Source organism: Lampris incognitus, chromosome 1, assembly GCF_029633865.1.
Source record: "Lampris incognitus isolate fLamInc1 chromosome 1, fLamInc1.hap2, whole genome shotgun sequence".
In the NCBI taxonomy this organism is placed as follows: domain Eukaryota; kingdom Metazoa; phylum Chordata; class Actinopteri; order Lampriformes; family Lampridae; genus Lampris; species Lampris incognitus.
This window is the reverse complement of record NC_079211.1, coordinates 129332167-129351425: the sequence shown is the minus strand read 5'-3', so window position 1 is coordinate 129351425 and position 19259 is coordinate 129332167. Positions and strand designations below refer to the sequence as shown.

General features: G+C 41.2%; 1 protein-coding gene across 2 annotated transcripts in view; it reads left to right on the top strand.

The window, feature by feature from the left end:
• Positions 1 to 2720: 2720 nt before the first annotated feature.
• Positions 2721 to 19259, top strand: part of ppp3cca (protein phosphatase 3, catalytic subunit, gamma isozyme, a) — a 38722-nt gene continuing 22183 nt past the window's right edge. Inside the window, exons 1-4 of one of the 2 annotated variants that reach the window (XM_056274294.1) lie at positions 2721 to 2992; positions 3316 to 3387; positions 11350 to 11547; positions 18392 to 18516. In XM_056274294.1, the coding sequence (XP_056130269.1) occupies positions 3327 to 3387; positions 11350 to 11547; positions 18392 to 18516 (384 nt within the window). In that variant the 5' untranslated portion in view covers positions 2721 to 2992; positions 3316 to 3326. Of the gene's footprint in view, positions 3388 to 11349; positions 11548 to 18391; positions 18517 to 19259 lie in introns of both variants that reach the window. The other variant, XM_056274301.1, reaches the window with a different exon arrangement.

Sequence of the window (19259 nt, the reverse complement as noted above, 5' to 3'; positions counted from 1 at the left end):
CCCGTCTGGCACCAACAACCATGCCACGTTCAAAGTCACTTAAATCACCTTTCTTCCCCATTCTGATGCTCGGTTTGAACTGCAGCAGATCGTCTTGACCATGTCTACATGGCTAAATGCATTGAGTTGCTGCCATGTGATTGGCTGATTAGAAATTTGCGTTACCGAGCAGTTGGACAGGTGTGCCTAATAAAGTGGCCGGTGAGTGTGTGTATATATATATATATATATATATATATATATATATATATATATATATATATATATATATATATATGTATAGTATATTCATTACTTTTTAAATTAAATTGGCAGACGTAACTTCCCATTCGGAGTTTATTGCAAACGGAGTTCCTTAAAACATTGCACAATATATTTTTTTTCAAAAAGCTTTTATTTACAACAAACAGGTATACAATTGTCATACATTTTGAGTCCTCTCAGAGTTCAAATAAAATGTATTTTCTTTAAAGTAGCAAAAGTTTTATAGCTTTTTTTTCACATTTTCAGTTAAGGTGCCATGCTGCTGGAGTTCAACAACAAATCGATGAAAGCAGGGTTTGGAGTCAGACCATTTAGATTTGTGGATCTGGAATGTATCAAGAATAATGAAAGCTGAATTATAGGTCATATTTGTCAGGGCTACCAGGTGGAGGACCCAAAAGCAGAACAAGAGGCAGAATGGGGGGGGAAAGCCAAAGAGGCACGTTTATTGTCTGCCGGGCTAGGCAGGGACGAGGCTCTCGGACAGGCGGTGGGCTTGGTAGGGTCGTGGTTCTCGTGCATGCAGTGGTCTTGGCAGGGTCGTGGTACTCGTACGTGCGTGGTCCAGGCAATGGCAGGGAGGCCGAAAGGTTTGTAGTGGTACAACGATCTGGTATCGTCTGGAGAGCAGAGCGGCTTCTTATCCTTGGAGATGCAGGTCAGGTGTGAGCTCTGGAGAGCTCCAGGTGAGGTCGATAAACCAGATGAGCTAGGTAAGGCAGTGGGAGCGGCCTGACGAGGGCGGGGCTGACGAGGCAGGGACGTGACAAAGCTGTCCAGCCCACCCGCCTGCCGCCCAATGGGATATAGGCTTCAGCATCCCCGCGACCCTGAGAGCAGGATAAGCGGTTTGGATAATGGATGGATGGATGGATCAAATACATTAATCTGTACATTTGTACCAAATTTTCCATTTATAAAGTCTTGCATATCAATCCAAAATACATTTGAATGGGCACAGTGAAAAAACAAAAAACAAATGAAATATAGTTTCTCTATCTGAATTACAAAAAACACAAGTATATTCCATATTTAGCTTAAATCTTTCCAAGACATCATTAGCAGGGTAAATTCGATGTAATATCTTGAAGGATACTTCTTTCACTTTGTTATCAATACAATATTTGTTTAGAATACGACAAGCTTTTTTTCCACTGTAAATCCCTCGTGATAGAAGACCAAAAGAATCTTGCAGCAGGAGGTGTAACACAGTCCAAAGCGTTCTGGTGTGTCTGTTACTTCATGTTTTATTGCGAATATCAATATCTCCAATGAAGATTTGCCTAAAGCTAATAATGTTCATTTCTGTAACAATATAACTCTTTAAAAGCTGAAGAGAACCCATTGGAATCGCATAAAAAATAAAATAATAGCATATTATTTGGGTGTGATTGGTATCTTACATTTTTGAAGAAATTCTGAATATGACAGTAACTCACCATTTCTATTTATCAATTGACCAACTAGTAAAATTCCATTGACATACCATGAGCGGTAAAACAGGGATTTATTTTTATATAAAATATCCTTATTATTCCAGATAAAGTATCTATGAGAACTAAAGTTGTGTTTATATACCAATACCCATTATTGAAAAAACGAAATTGAAATTGAATTCGTGGTTGATGAGAGATATTTCCATACTTGGTAGGTTTCTGTTATCTAAAACAGAAGGAATCTCTAGATCAGTATATTTATCACTGTCGCTCAGTGTCACAACAAATGTTACTAAGGAATTTGATAAGAGGCTATATAACTTCATTTCGAGTAAAAAAAAACATTGTCTTAAAAAAGACGTTTTCAGAGGTAGTAAAGAATAAGGTGGTCTTAAAGTCTTGGATTATGATTTATTGAATAATACTTTTAAGATTAAGTGGTTTATAGAATTTTTAAAGAATCCCAACAGTATCTGGTATGCCTTTCCTGCATCCCCCGAATTCGCTACAATATTTATTTAATTCTACTGGTTGCATTTTTTTGTTAAAACGTACTTTTTTTCTGTTGACAAATTCCCAATTAAAAAATTAGCGAACTTCCATAGACAAGCTCATTTAACGTTGCGCAATATGTCAGCAGCACTAAAACGACTTGGGATTTTGAATGCACCCTGACCACTGCCATGGACCACTGCAACCGTTTGCATTTCCACTTAGTTACGTCTCATAGATTCATCACGTTGTATGGAATCCCGCCTCTGCAGTCCCTATCGAAATATAGTTTAATAACGTGAGGGGCGTGCCGTGAAGACGCTTGATTTGTCTGAACCGCAAAACGGGGTGTCGACATTTGTGCAACGGGTTTTGGCAGCAGTGCTCAACAATAAGATGTTGAATGAAGCCCTATCCCTTACCACGTGTTACGTTTCCATAGTTACGTCACACCTGCGCCACCATGTTGTAGGAAATCCCGCCTCTGCATTGTGTCAGATTAGAGTTTAATCCGACGGAAAACGGTGCTGACGCGGTCCGCACCTCGGAACACTGTTTCACTATCACTGCAAACCAAGTGAAAACGCCGCTTTAGTTCTGATCAAATCATTCAGATGCAAACGAGCAGACAGAGGATGAAACGCCTGTATTCGCTGGTTCGCTGCCTGACTGCCAACGTCAACATGCTAGGCGTGTTTATAGTCGGCTAACTCTCTCAAAAGAACGAGAAATCGGATTAGCTGCTAAACTTCACGTCCTACCAGCAACTCCCAGTTTCTTTGATGCACCTGGCGACTGCTGTACAGTAAACTGCTGATTGTTTTAATTTCATTTTCCCGTGGATACTAAAATTCCTGTTTGTACCGTTTAGCTTGTCGTTTGTGATCGTTAATGTCAATATTGTCGCAGACGAGTTTGCTATTCTACTAACGCTAAACGACAGTAGAGTCCTCGTCCAGCAGCTAACGCTGTTGTCTCCGTGTGATTGAAGAAAGTGTCTGATTTAAACGCAGATAAAAACGCCAAGAGGGTGAAGTAGTCGGCCAGATTGCTGTGCTAGCTTGTCCCCAGGCTAGCTAGCAATCCAGCTGTATAACATTTGCACCCTGAATTTTTTTTCCAGACGAAACAAATATGTCTGGAAAAGATAAAGATAAACAAGAAAAACAGTCCACTACGGAGCGGCTCATAAAAGGTGAGTGTTTTCAATCAATCGATCGATCAATCAATAAAGTCAGTCAGTCGCTCAGTCGAACTATTTATCCAGCACAGATTGTACATTGAAATGTAATGCAATGCCATTCAAATGCAGTTAAGAACGATGACCAACACACAGGCGACAACCACCCCGTGTTTTCAGTTCTCAGCTGTTTAATTTACCATTTGACCGAAAAACAAGTGGCGTTTGAGATATGCACCTGGCTCATGGCATTTTCCTTAATTGTCAGAACTGTGGGGAAAAATATTTTGTTCATTAGTGTTATATAGTTTTGTTGTCTTTTTATGGAAATGAGGCCTAATTTGAGTGTTTTGTCTTCAGTTTGGTCGTACTAATATTACATGTTGGTATAATCTGTCCATCTGCTGAAATATATCAAAGGAAAGCCTTTGGGACTTGTAATCACTCACTCTTGTTAGGAGATGCTGAGGTGTCTGAGATCAAAGGGAAATCTCAAGAGGCACTGCCATGGCTGTCCAAGGTAGCGCTCCATCAAGGCATTGTCTTCCCTAATGTCTGCTAACTCAATGAAATACAATAGAACTTGTCCTCATATCAGAAACCAAGACAATGATAAGGTTATATATTTGTGCCCTTTCCAAGGCCCTGTATGCAAGTTATTTGGTTTATTACTGCTTTAACAACTGGAAAAGGTGTGTCTGCAACATCTTTGCAATGTTGTACAGACCATGATAAGCCTGGAGTTGTTTGATTAGGCTGAGATGATCAAAGAGGGTTGAATCAGTTCATCTGGATACTTTATTTTATCCAGATGAACTGATTCAAACTTATTTTATTTTCTTACCTGGATTATTGAGCATACATAAAGATATTAGGCTGAGATGGTTGATCCTTGAACACAGTGTTGTTGTGGCTCACTTGTCAGACAGGCATCATTAGCTATGTCTGTCCAGGACAGACCAGTCCAGCCAAACTGAGTCTGGGCAATTCCCTAGGGAGACCCCCCTCTGTCTAGAAGGGCAATGCTGTGTAGAGAATATCTTGGCAGGGGCCTGGAATGCTGAAGTGTGAGCTAGTAGGGACTAGGGGGTGGGTGAGTTAATTGCGGAAAGAATCTCCCCAATGATGTGCCCAACATGGCCAAGGCACATGATGCAGAGAGAGAGAGAGAGAGAGAGAGAGAGAGAGAGAGAGAGAGAGAGAGAGAGAGAGAGACTGGAATGAGAGATACAGCCAAGGAGTTGTGGTAGGGGTCTTAACATAAATGTTGGCTATAAGAGGGCTTAAGTGAAACCAGCTACTTGTATGTAAGATTCACATAAGATTCATCTTCTTATGTAAGGGAACAGTTTAGGTTATTCAATGCTTACTATGATGTGATGATCTGGTGGCTCAGTCACCTCACTCATTTGATCTTAAGTTCTCTCCCTTGAAAGTAGATTTTGTCTAGGTGTGCTAACCTGCACATATAGAAATCCAAAGCTTGCATCCTATTTCTCTGTTTCAGCAAATAAAATGAATAAAACGCAGTGGAGAATACTCACTGCTGCCACAAATGATTGACCCACAGGGAGGACCAATGAGCTCAAGGCCTAGCTATTTAGCTTGAGAGTGTAATAAGCTGCATTCAGGGATAATTAGGGCAATCTGAAATGGACTTCATGATTCATCCCTTGTCAGTCCAGTCCATTCATCTGCGTCTAGGCACATCTTTGTGATTCAATTCTCCCTATTGTGTCAAATTTGATACAATAGAAATAGATTCTGGACACTCTCTTATCATTGTCCAAAACATTATCACCAATAGGCAGATGGAAGATGGTGCTGCCTTTGTTTCTGCAGGTTCTTTGTTTTTCTGCCAGACAGTGAGGGTGTTGGCGTAGAACAGCATCGGCCCATGTCTGTCATTAAGTCAAGCTCATCAAACATTAAACCGAATGCTAATTAGGTCAGTCTCAAATAAATACCCAGTAGCAGGGTGGAGGCTGATATTTTCAACAACACATTTCTCTCTGTTGGCTTATTCACTGTTGTTTAGAAAGTCTTTATGTCTGCTTAATAATCCAGGTAAAGAAATCACAGAAAGATGAATCAATAAACGTTGTGTCCAGATGAACTGATTCACCTTTCTGTGTCGTTTAGAAAGATATCTGTCTCACCTCATCTCATCTGGAGCAAGGCAAACACTGTTGTTTTCTGTCACTGTATGGTGCCGGCTGTTTTTATTGATTGAAGCTATAAGCAACTGGCAGGAAACATTTTATATATCTGTTTGAACAGACTAATGGCACCATTGATCATGCTGGCATTTTGCCGCGAATCACTGGGGCTTTTGTATTCAGCTTTCTTACCTCCGGGAAGGCCAGTGAGCAGAGTTGTTCAGCTGTTAGGCTTTGAGGTCAGCTAGTCCTCAAAGCTAGAAATTACCATCAGCCATAGACTGAATTCTTCTGGCGAGTTTGCCTGTTCTACCTGACACTTTGGCAAGTAACCAAATTAGCTGATTTTTGTTTCAAAACGCACTGCGTCAGGTCAATCAGTGCATGTGGCTGTTCAATTTTGAAACTTTTCACCACTCACTAGTACTGTTTGATGAAAAGCTTCATAACTTAACATCATTGTTCCAAGGAACCTCCTCTTTCTGTGTCATCTGTGTCGGTGGAGCCTGTTATGTTCACACTGGAACCTGTCCTCAGTGTGACTAGGCTTTTAAACAAACAGCCTCTGAATCTGGAAGCCCCAGCTAATAGAGGCTTTACCTAATCTGTTCTTAAGGCTCGTACCTAAGCTTACAGTTTGCTTCGTAGCTGTGCCTCAGAGGCCTAGGCGCACTTATTGTTTATTTATACCCCACCAGTCAAAGCATGATGGCTTGTCCAGATCATAGAGTGACCAAGTTGGAACTATCCTCCAGTAGCCCCTCAGAGGGCCTGGCACCCTGTGGCCTGCTGCACGTTGGACACCTCATTATTCTGAGATTCCATTTACACCTGGCATTAAGCTGTGTCATAAATGATCAGACTGTATTTGAATTGAGCCAAAATTCTTAAATCAATGCATCAATTTCTTTTACAGTCAAGCCACTTCTTGAGGTGGTCAGAGATGTAAATGGCAATATGAGAATGAAGAATCAGTTAAGTCTGGTGCATCTCCAGTCCACATACAGCAACTATGAAAATGGAGAGAAAATGCAAAGATCAACTCCTGATGTGCGTGCAAAGGAAAGAACCAGTATACCGCTTATAGTAACATATCCTAGTTGCATCAATGTACTTAAAATATGTCAACAATCTGTTGCCAGGTTACTTATGCTGAGAAATCAGCAAGATAAGTTGTTCAATGACAGTTTAAAGGACAATATTACAAAAGGGAGTGATGCACACAGCATTCTACATTTTTGTGAGGAAAGGGCTAATGCATATTGCATATAATGGATACACCGCGTTTTTGTCCCCGGACATACTTCATTTTGCCAAAGTATTAACTTAAAAAGTTGTTGGGAGCATTCGAGAAGGATAGTGCCCTATGCATACTCTAAAACTTCCCAGTTTTATTGAGTTGGTTGGTAGTGGATCTCTGTATAGCACTTTTCATCTCATCCCACAGATTTTCAGTTGAGATCTGTTGACTGGACAGGTCAGTGCATTAAGCTTAGGCCCAGTTCATAGTCAAGTTCATGGAGTCATTCCTGTTCAGTCTTAACACTTTGGTATGGGGCATCTCCCCTACCCAAAAAGTCTATTCACAGATGGATATACTGCTGTTATGTTGCATGGATATGTGGTGTTGGCCATATCCTAGTCCTCCCATTAGCATGAAACGGTAGGAATTAAGAGTCATCAAAAGCAATCAGTGTTTTTTCTCAATCCATCAGTAGTAGTCTTTTTTTCCTCTTCCTTACCCTGTTGCAACTAGGGTTGGGCATCAAGAACCGGTTCCAAAATTCCGATTCCAAAGGAATCGTTAAGAAAGTCAAATTTCGATTCTGCCTATCGATTCCTAAATAAATTTCACTCATGCTAAAGTTAGTTTCAGTTTCCGTGGTGGTGGCAGGCAGCTTCCGTAGTTTCCGCCTCCGCAAGTTAAATGTGCGCCATCATGGACCAGAGCAAGCGGCGGTCAAAAGTGTGGCTTCATTTTGCCTTGAAAAATTAAGGGTTGGCACAGTGCAACGCCTGTGGCAAAATTATTTTGTGCAAGGGAGGATTCAAAACAAATATAGCCAAACACCTTCACCAACACGGTGTACAAATTAACCAGTGTACCGTGTTTGACACATTGCGCCGGTCTCCATCTCCAGCTTCAGCGTCCTCTTCAGCCAACTCTGAACAAACAGCAAGCAGCACCTTGTTGCAATTGGGTAGGTGAAAATTAATAACGTTTGTCTTATTTGCAACAGCGAGACAGCAAACAACTTACACATGAGCGAATTGCAATAAACTGTATGCAAATACTGAAATGTGTTTTTTTTCTGTGCTGAACGCTCGTGTATACAGCCTGAGAAGGCAGATATGCTCATTTTTCTAAACAAGATCTGTTTATAATTTAAGGAGTTTAATACCTGGTAGTCTGGACCAGGGTGTGACTGTGTCTTTTTTTCTTCATCTTCATGTATGAAGACAGTTGTTGTAAACATGAATGATCCATTCTTAAAACAGAATAGCTTGTATAACGTTTTTTTTAAAATAAAATTGTCTTATGTGAAAGAAGCACATGACCTGTTTTGGCCCCGCCTCTCAAAGAACCGGAATCAAGAATCATTAAGAACTGGAATCGAAAAGCAGAATCAGAATCGTTAAAACCCAAACGATGCCCATCCCTAGTTGCAACCACTGTATATTTTTTACTAAAAAGAAGTGGAACTCTGTAAGGTTGTAGTTTGCCACGTGCCATTTGTGTCATGGTGCTAGTGAAGTTCTACATAATTTCATGTCTTTTGGCTCCACAATTCTTGGGCCATGAGTTGCCCTGTAGACAGGCTGTTGCTCTGTTTATTTCTTGCATGAAAAATGTGTTGCAGTGTTGCATTTCTTGCCACACTTAAAACCATGCTCCTGGAACCTACTGTCGAACCTTGTACAAATGCACTCAAGTATTTTTTCTTACCCATTCTCCCTCACACACAATCCATGTCTTAGTTGTCTCAAGCTTTAAATGTGCCTCTTTAATGCCATTTCCCCCCTCAATTTACACTGAATAACAATCAACTAGGAATCATAGCTTTCACCTGGACTTACTTAATCACTCTGTTGCAAGGAAAAAGCTGGCCTTCCTAAGTTTTTGTACACTTGGTCTATTTTATGTTATTACATAACTGTGGAACAGTAACGCCACACACTCACCACTTGAAAAAAAATCATTGTAAACTAATCTCATTATAGCTAAATTCAAAGTTTCTTTATTAGCATGAAATATGACATTTTATGACAGCCAGATTATTACTTTATGACACTGCACACAACAGGACACCCTACGAACAGTGTTGATTTTCATATAATATGATGTGTCTGGGTGGTGCAGTGGTTAGCACTGTCACCTCACAGCAAGAAGGTCTTGGGTTCGAGCCCCAGGGTAGTCCAACCTTGGGGGTCGTCCCGGTTGTCCTGTGTGGAGTTTGCATGTTCTCCCCATGTCTGCGTGGGTTTCCTCCAGGTGCTCAGTTTTCCTCCCACAGTCCAAAGACATGTAGGTCAGGTGAATCAGCCATACTAAATTGTCCCTAGGCCCCGTGATGGCCTGGCGGTCTGTCCAGGGTGTCTCCCCGCCTGCTGCCCAATGACTGCAGGGATAAGCTCCAGCATCCCCGCGACCCTGAGAGCAGGGTACGCGGTTTGGATAAAGGATGGATGGATGGATGGTCTATTTTAACTTAACGTTAATACTAGTTGTAATTGCAGCCCAAGTAAACTACCATCAGTCATGGGCTGATACCATTGCATTATTGCCCTCTCAAAAAAAGATGATGGGCATAACATTTCCTATTGATTATGGTAAAGGACATTACAACAAAGCTGTGGACATACGATTGAGTCATTTTTAGACTCTGATAAAGACATAAGAAAATGTCCCTTTAAATGTTTCCTAAAGCCCATACTGTCCATTGATTACAAAGCTGAGTAAGGAATGCATTAGGCTGCCGCTGCACTCAGACATCACATCGATGATTAGCAAACACACCCACAATAAAGCTCATTAACACTTTTCATGTTGCACTTTGATTTGGCCTGTGTGGGTATAATAGCTTGCTTAAGGTGCCTTTCTCTTGTTCAGTCTTACTAGCACTTCTCATGAGACAAGTGGTGCTGAGCCCGCTCATAGAGAAAGCCTTTTATCTGGCATTTTAGGACACAGGGTACCCCAGATTGCACCATGAAATGATTTAAAGGCAACAGGAATCCCAGAGAAACCTTTTGACTTGCTCTACAATCTGTGAGAAGTATTTTCTGCAGGTTTTAGATTTGTATGCCATCAAAAACGCAAAAATAAGCCAATTTTTGTCTGTATTGGGACTCAACATGCCTTATAAAATCCCATAAAGGAACTTGTCTGACTATTTTTGCAACAACCAGGAATAGTGCATTAATCTATCCCACTTCATGCATTTTATTTGACTGCTATTTTAAGGCCATGATTAGGCTGACTAGCTGTAAACCCTTTTATTTGATTTGCTATGGAAGTGAAAAGGCTTTGATCAGATTCAGCAGTTGTTTTGAACAAGTGAACCTTGGTCACCAGATATCTACCATTGGAGTTTTGTGAATTTATAAAGCTTATCTAAAGCAGGCTATTCTTCCTTTCTAATAAGTTATGCTGCCTTGCTAAGTAGCACATCAGACAATTGCAAAGATTATGGGTGCCTTTTCACTTAATTCTATAGTTCTCGAACCCCTTTGACTGGCTAAATCTCTATGAACTAGATGGCATGTATTAGCAAATATTTTCCTTGTAATTACATCCTTGTGAATTTCTAATGGCACAAACTTTCTGTAATAAATGGAGGATATGATTTGTATTGCAGCTGTGGTTATTTTGAGTCACACTTTAAACCAAAGCCCAGATACTGGGATTGTCCTAGCCCTCTGCTCTGACATAATGGACTCAGTTCAGGCGTTGATAACTTTTACACATTTATTTCATTCTCTTGCTTGACTGCCTCTTGATTCCTCATAGCTTTCTTGGTAGCAACCTTTTGTGCTGTCTTTGAAATAAAAGAAAAAATTGTGTGTCGGAGATCACTGGGATAAAGGACTTCAAGTGGGTTGAGCAGACTCTTGTTTGACCTTTATTGTATTGCATGTTGGTGTTTACGCTCCTGTGACCATAACTTCAATGTAGGTAAACCAGATGCCACCCCTCCAGATAGCAACCTCTGGGCGTTTTTTGTTTCTTTTAAAGATCCCCCCCCCCCCCGCATTTTTGCCTTTATTGGATTGAGGATGGTGTGGTGGCAGACAGGAAACAAGGAGAGAGAGATGGGTATGACATGCAACAAGGATCATCTGTTACTTCATGCATCTGTTACTTCCTGCTAGTATTTGCTTCTCTTTTCATATAGATTGCTTCTTTTAAACTGGAAACTAAGATGTAAAATGTTTTCAGCAATGCACTTGAGAGGTTTGCATGCTTTTAAATGGCTGCCAATCCTGACATCATGATTTCCCTCCCGTGAAGACAGCCGTGTTAGATCTTCATGTCACCTAACTTTGTGCAGCATATCACGTCCACTCCACTTTTTTATTTTACCTCACATGTTAGCACTCTTCTGGAATTATAAACTTAATTGTTTTTATCTGTCATTCCACAGGTGCACTGTATCCTCTGAGGTGCAGATAAACAAAGCTTTATACCAGTTTACATACTAGTTAGACCCACCCTGTCTGGAGAGGAAATTCTAATGGAAAATTAGTTGAAATTCAAGAATCATAATTGGCCCTAATTGAGTTATTATAATGGCTGTTGTTGACTCTCCCTTTCCAGCCGTGCCATACCCGCCTCAGCAGAAGCTGACGTTGAAGGAGCTGTTTGAAAATGGCAAGCCCAACGCTGAACTTCTCAGAAACCATCTTGTCAAAGAAGGTCGGGTGGAGGAGGACGCAGCCCTTAAGATCATCAATGACGGGGCCAATATCCTCCGCCAAGAGAAATGCATGCTGGAGGTGGAGGCCCCCATAACAGGTAGGCTGGCAGACACCGGGTAAAATTCCAGAAGGTAACCTGTATTAGTGTTTACTACCTAGATCTGAAAAGTCTGGGGAAGTAAAGGAAAATATATTTCAGAATTTTCAGGTCTTATGGCACACTCACACCAGGGGCACATGAGCAGCAGAGGTCGCCCTGGTCGCTGGCTGCTTGTTGCCTGGCACTCATCGGCAGGTGGGCAGGTAATTCAAGCAATGCCACAGACAACATGTTTGGTTCTGCCTTATCAAGAGCATAAACCTAGCCCAATCGGCTATGAAGTTTGCAAGAGATGTGTTCAGTCAGCCCCATTGTGAACTGTGATAAGAATGATCAAATAAAAATTTTTCCATGTTGCTCCTGTGTATTTAATCTGTAATTCAAAACAACACTCATTTTAATAGATACAGTTTTGCTTATGACTATTATGTTTATATCAACAGAATCACAATAATTACTGTTGTCCACAAACAGTTTGACCACATTCTTTGTCCTCAGTTATTTTTGACACTTTTTTCCAAGAATCTTCTTTTCTTTTCTTTTTGCTTACACCTCTGTAATTAAATAAGGATGGGTCATATAGCTCCGAGGTTCCAAAGACAACAATAATGATTTAAAAAAAATAAATCCATGATCAGTATCAAGAGAAACGGCAGGAGGAAACTCAAATCTCAATCTATAATTAGTTCCTGCTTCAGCAGTGAAGCTGTTGATTTGCATAAAGTTAAGTCTAACTCCACATTATTTCACTGCTGGCCACTTCTGCTGCTCATTGCGTTCCCAGTGTGAATGTGCCATTAGGAAGCAGAATGCTTTGGTGAAGAAGACATGGTTGTAGCCCTCTGACAGCAGGCATCCAGCCTACTGAAGCACCCACTGAGTTACCTTACATTTCCTCATCTTTGTGGATTAGGGACAGGTTAAAAGCAGCAATTCTGCTTTTGAGGATTAATAGGAGATGACAGAAAAGTCCAAAGGTCAAACTGTCTGTCTGTGTGACTCGGTGGCCTTTTCTTCAATTGGTCATCCTATAATCTTCTGTGATGGGCTAATTCTACTCACTTCTTGTTTTATATTTGAGGGTGTAGGCTCCACCCCTCCACAGGGGTCCGTCTTGTTTCTTAATTTTTCACAGTTCGCTCATTAAAATTGATTTGGTCATCAAGATAATGTTGGAGGAGGAAAACTGGAGTTGGGTTATCTGCTGATACTGACACTGTTGTCAGTACTCTGTAATTTGCAAAAAAGCACCATATTGTGAAAAAAAACCCCACCTTAATGAAGATTTTATTTGTGGAGTCATTTTGTCAAACAAAATATATACGTCAGCTAATAGAATTTATCATTTGTACTGGATAATGGGACCAATCAATATAAAATCCAGGGAGTGAACTGTTACTACAGACAATTATGCACTGGAGGCTTTGTTAAGTATCTGGCTAGTTTACTTAACAAGAATGTGCACACTTTGGAATACAAAGCCAGTTAGGCAGCAAAAGTGTGTACTTTTGCTTGTACTAACTGGCTGAACTGCATATTTGCCGCAAGTATACACAGTTTTTGATTTGCTAGGGTGGCGCGGGGAGTTGGGATTTCTGCATCCATGACTCTGGATATTTATCTTCATCCCTGGTGGAGACAGAAGTTGTCTCCCTCATTGTGATTTTTGCTTGGAGTAAATGGACTGGACCCATAAACAGTGTATACACATTTCAATAGCCTACAGCACAGACAGCAATAAAAGCAACAATGGATTTTCATTGTCAGTGTTTGCACAGTTTCCAACACTGTGACAGTGGCGGTCTGATGACAATAGTGATGACGCTGGGCTGCATGATGTGTTTTCCATTAGCCTTGGTCCCTGCATGGCTTTTAAGAATTTCACCAAGTATCCACAGACAATATGTCAAATGTGACATATGCAGCAAAGGTAACGTCGTATTTACTAGGTCCTGGCCCTTCTCTCGCTCTCTCTCTCTCTCTCTCTCTCTCTCTCTCTCTCTCTCTCTCTCTCTCTCTCTCTCTCTCTCACACACACATACACTTGCTCTCTCTCTTTCACACGCACACGTTGGTTCGCACATTGACACACACTTCAGATATTTGCTTACAAAAAAGTAACATTTAATGGTATAATTCCTAGAGCAGTGAATGTCGAGTATAGTTTTTCCCAAGCCATAGGCTTTTTTCCCCCTCATCTACATTTTTCACATCTGAAACTAAAGTTTTTCACTCTGAAGTTGTCATTATAGCTGAAAAGGCATTTATTAGCTAACTTGCCACAGGAGCTGTTAGCTGATTGTTATTCGTCTAATAAGTTATTGCTAGATATCTGAGTCAAACATAGTACACAGCTAATTACCACTGAGTTAGCTCCTTTTGAATAGGCTATATTTCGGGCTTTGGCTCTATTTAGTATTCTTGCTGTTGGTTACTTGTTTACTACATGTTGAAACTATGCCATGCAGTATACTTGCCATGTCATGTCATGCCATGCCATGCATTCATGCAATGTCTGTGATTTGAACAGTAAACAAGTGAACGACTACATCGATTTTTATCACAAATAAAGAATGGGAAAGACATCAATGGAGAGAGACTCAGTGATACAATGCAAATTCTTTAAATCGCTATGTGACATATGAGAATTTTTTGTAAATTGAGAAGTTAATTGGGAAACTTGCCAAGTTGTCTTTAACATTTTTTAAGCTTATTATCTTAAGGAACACTATCAGTAGTAGTCTCTGCCTCTTTCCCATGGTTTCTTGTAGACACAGTGAACAGCATACTGTTTACTGCATCTAGTGACCTTTTGCATGCAGTGTCAAAAAGTTGGTTATGCGCCAACTAAGCCATGTGTTAGTAAATAAAAACACTTGACTAAAATTCCAGGGGCCTGAATTGGGTTATGCTTTCTCTGATGTCAGCCTTACCTCAGTTAATGATAACCAGATAAAGCCATTTACGTGACTTTTTTTCTAAAGTTGGGGTAATACCTTCATCAGTTAATAATTGGATTATTAGTCTGCATCTAATCACACTGATTCCTAGAAGTTTCATTACATTAGAAGAAGCACAGTGTGTTTCAAAAACACTGCCAAACCATTATAGTTAAAGCTGCAATACTGAAGACTTGCATGCAAACCACTCTCCTTTTATATACTTTCTTATGCTGATGTTTTTGAGACATTGGCTAACATGAATAATCATGACCCAATCATGACTGCTTTTGTAGTTGTTAATATTAGTAATAATAATAATGACGGTATGTATATATATATACTTAATTGTCCTACAAGAGGATATTTGTTGATGATAATGATGTATTGTAAAGCCCCTATATGGTAGGCAGCAGAAAGCACTGTGGACAAGTGGAACACTTCCATCCATCCATTATCCAAGCCACTTATCCTGAGTAGGTTCGCGGGATACTGGAGCCTATTCCAGTAGTCATTGGGCGGCAGGTGGGGAGACACCCTGGACAGGCCACCAGTCCATCACAGGGCTGACACATTCACACCTAGGGACAGTTTTAGTATATATTATGAAGGGGAACACTTAATATTGTCAAATCGAGTCAAGATATTAGGGTGTGGAAAAGTATAGTGTTGAAATAGAAAATGTGCAAAGATTTTCCACAGGGACTCAGCAAACAGGTCTCTTAGCCAAGCCAGTGTGCTTATGCTACCTTAGATGCAAAGCAGCCTCCTTTTTAAAAAGGTCATTTTATTTCCATGACTAATGAAGTTTGATTTGATGAAGTAGCTTTACTACACTGCAGTTATTGCATACAGAACGAAGATGTAAATCTCTCACGCATCTACTCTCACTCAGAGATCTAGGCATGGACCAGGACCTAGTCATAGAGAGTAAACACAGCATGGGCCTGGAAATTATTCCATGGCAATACTGTTTGCATCTGTTGACAGCTAGCATATACCCACTTTTCCAGGTTCCCAGTGGTGGCACATACAAGGGCCTCCCAGGCTGTCAAGGTCCTCTCAATGCTCTTGAATGATATGCACTCCCACTTAGTTGATCTGTGCTTAGCAGAGACACACTCTTCACAACCATCAGATCAAATAATGCATCTTGGAAATTACAATCTTTTATTTTCTCACAACTCATTCCTGGTGACGGTAGTCACATTTTCTAAGGTCTCCTGGATTTGAATTTTATTTGAAATGTTCTCCTCGGTCCAACTGTAAAATGTATGTAGTCTCAAAAATAAAATGACAAGGCATGGAAATTAAAAACAGTTGTCTCTCAGTAAAAGCAATAACAAAATAATCTTTGTCTTGAAAGCAGAGTTGATGCAAATAAAAAAAGAAAAAAATTCTGCTAATATACCAATCTATGAAAACACCGGCCCTCCTTTTTTAAGAAAGGTGAGCACATTTTTTCAACAGTATTACCTGCAAATTCTGCAGCATTTATTTGTTATACTGTTCCTATACAATTTGAAGGCATAAAGGAAGAGGATAAATATGTTTTCTAATTAGTAAATATTGAGGTTTAGACGACCTAAACATTTTCATGTTTCACATTGCTTTCTTGGAAAGGAGGAGAAATAAACTTGCAGTGTGGCTCTAAGAAAAATTAATAATTGGGTGTCCGGGTGGCGTGGTGGCATGGTGATGCAGTGGTTAGCGTGGTCGCCTCACAATGAGAAGGTCCTGGGTTCGAGCCCTGGGGTAGTCCAGCCTTGGGGGTCGTCCCAGGTCGTCCTCTGTGGAGTTTGCATATTCTCCCCGTGTCTGCGTGGGTTTCCTCCCGGTGCGCCAGTTTCTCCCATAGTACACATGTAGGTCAGATGAATCGGCCATACTAAATTGTCCCTAGGGGTGTGTGTATGTTTGGGGGGGGTGGACCCTGTGATGGTCTGGCGGCCTGTCCAGGGTGTTTCCCCGCCTGCTGCCCAATGACTGCTGGGATAGGCTCCAGCATCCCCGCGACCCTGAGAGCAGGATAAGCGATTTGGATAATGGATGGTTGGATGGAGCACATTTTTTCAACAGTATTACCTGCAAATTCTGTGGCATTTATTTGTTATACTGTTCGTATACAATCTGAAGGCATAAAGAAAGACGATAAATATGTTTGTTAATAAGTAAATATTAAGAGGTTTAGATGACGTAAACATTTTCATTTTTCACATTTCTCAGAAAGGAGGAGAAATAAGTTTGCAGTGTGGCTCTAAGAAAAATAAATAACGGGGCGTCTGGGTGGCGTGGCAGTCTGTGCCATTGCCTACTAACAAAGGGGTGCTGGTTCGAATCCCTGTGTTACCTCCGGCTTGGTCGGACGTCCCTACAGACACAATTGGTCGTGTGTGCGGGTGGGAAGTTGGATGTGGGTATGTGTGCTGGTCGCTGCACTAGCGCCTCCTCTGGTCGCTCAGGGACCTGTTCGGGGGGAGGGGGAACTGGGAGGAATTGCGTGATCCTCCTATGTGCTACGTCCCTCTGGCGAAACTCCTCACTGTCAGGTGAAAAGAAGCGGCTGGCGACGCCACATGTATCGGAGGAGGCATGTGGTATTCTGCAGCCCTCCCTGGATCAACAGAAGGGGTGGGGCAGCGACGGACGGCTCGGTAGAGAGGGTTAATTGGCTGGATACAATTAGGGAGCAAAAGGGGGGGGGTGGAGTCCAATAAAAATAAATAAATAAATAACGGCCGCTCTGGTGGCCGAGCAGAATAAACCGCCGTTCTTGCAATCCGCTCGTCATATTGCTGGGAGGTTTGTATCCCAGACTCGCCTTAACCGGTCACGGCCAAAGCGTCCACGGGGTAAGGCATTCATTAGACCACCCTTACCTGAGGGATAGTGGGTGTAGATCGGTGTAGTGTTCGGGGACTCGTCGTTCTCCAGCGACCCCTCTGGCCCACCCGGGCGCCTGCAGCCAAGCGACTGAAAGCATTCTCCCTACGCCTCCTTCGTGGCTTGAAGGTGATGCAATCCATGCGAGGCTTCAGTGTGTAAAATAGCGAGAGCAGCCGATACGAGTTGGAAGGAAGCTGGTGTTACGCCTATCTCCTTCCTGTGGAAATGTGAGCCAGGGGAGTTATTCGACAAGCGTTCCGGCCATATGCCATTGGGTTAATCGGGTGGGATAAGGGGAAAAACTAGAAATAAATTTCTTAGGATCACTGTGACAGACTACGGAGTTCTTTGGCTGTAACTTAAAATCGTTTTGGAAAGGCAATAGTCAATGCAAATCTTCTTTAATAAGGCACATTATAGCATGTCTGGAGTTTGTGAAAACGCAGACTTGAGACAAAAAGGCAAAATTTGGTCTTATGAATGCTTCAGCTGTAGGGGAAGATTTGTAGGAAACTCCCAGTGCAGCCAGGGTGTGTTTAAAAGATGCTCAGCATGCAAAGTCAGTTAATTTGAGAGTGCTTGTTAGCATTTTGGCAGACTAAAATTCAAAGAAAACTATCAAGGAAACTAATGCAGAAATTCTGCTTTCTTATGTGAAGTAATATTTCGTTATGGCTGCGTTTGACAAAGTCAGGTCAGTTTTATTTGTATAGCCCAATATCACAAATGAAAAATTTGCCTCAGGGGGCTTTACAGCAACACAACATGCTGTCCTTAGACCCTTGCATCAGATGAGGAACAAATCCCTAAAAAAACCTTCTAACAGGGAGAAAATTAGGAAAACCTCAGGGAGAGCAACAGAGGGATCTCTCGCCCAAGACGGACAATGTGCAATGACAAAGAAATGTTTGATCACCTGATCGTACTGATTTTAAGATAGCCTTTCAACGTGTAAGTATACAATATAAGTGTGGTATTTTGGTGTCACATTAACCAAATTATTTGTCCTTCCACAGTATGCGGTGATGTCCATGGGCAGTTCTTTGACCTTATGAAGCTGTTTGAAGTGGGAGGATCACCCAGTAACACACGATATCTTTTCCTTGGGGACTACGTCGATCGAGGATACTTCAGTATTGAGGTGAGAAGGAGCATTTCCCCCAGTCAGGGTTGAACCTGTGTTTTAACATTTCACCAACAGATGCACATAGCCTGTCTAAGTGCTTGTGGTAGAAAGTTGACTGGCTTGTGATCCTACCAGCGTGTGTTCATCCTTGTTAATGTTGTGAGATAATCATTTCTCTTCTAATTTTATAGTCTGTTGACAGTAAAAGAAAAAGTGGCTAAATATGGTAGTTGAGATGCATAACATCTTGACACAACTTGCTTACAAAAACACAAACTAGTCGCCTAGACTGGTTCATAAATTGTCCAAAAATGGTCTGTTTAGATGGGAATCTGTGAGCTTGAGGCAAGTGGTCCCCTCTGGAGTTATTTCCTCCCACTCAGCTCTGCTTGTACCCATATATTGAAGCTTTTCTTGTTTCTTGGAGATGGTGACATAGATGTTTGTGAAATGATATGAAGTTCATAAGGGGTCATAAGGCATTATTTTTCTTAACATGTGTTTATCTGATCCTGCATATCTATAGGCCTACCCCTAAGACACACCAGCATTCTTTTGCTATCATGCCACCTAATTTGGATCAGCACCATACTAAACCTGCTTTTATATCACATGGTTAGGCCATAATGTTAGCCACCATCTTAATATGTGGTCACTCTGATGCTCCACTGCAGTGTCCCTGGGCATTTCATGTGAAATTAGGCCAATTGCTTTCCACTCTTATTAAAATGATTGACTAACTTGGGATTGAACTAGTA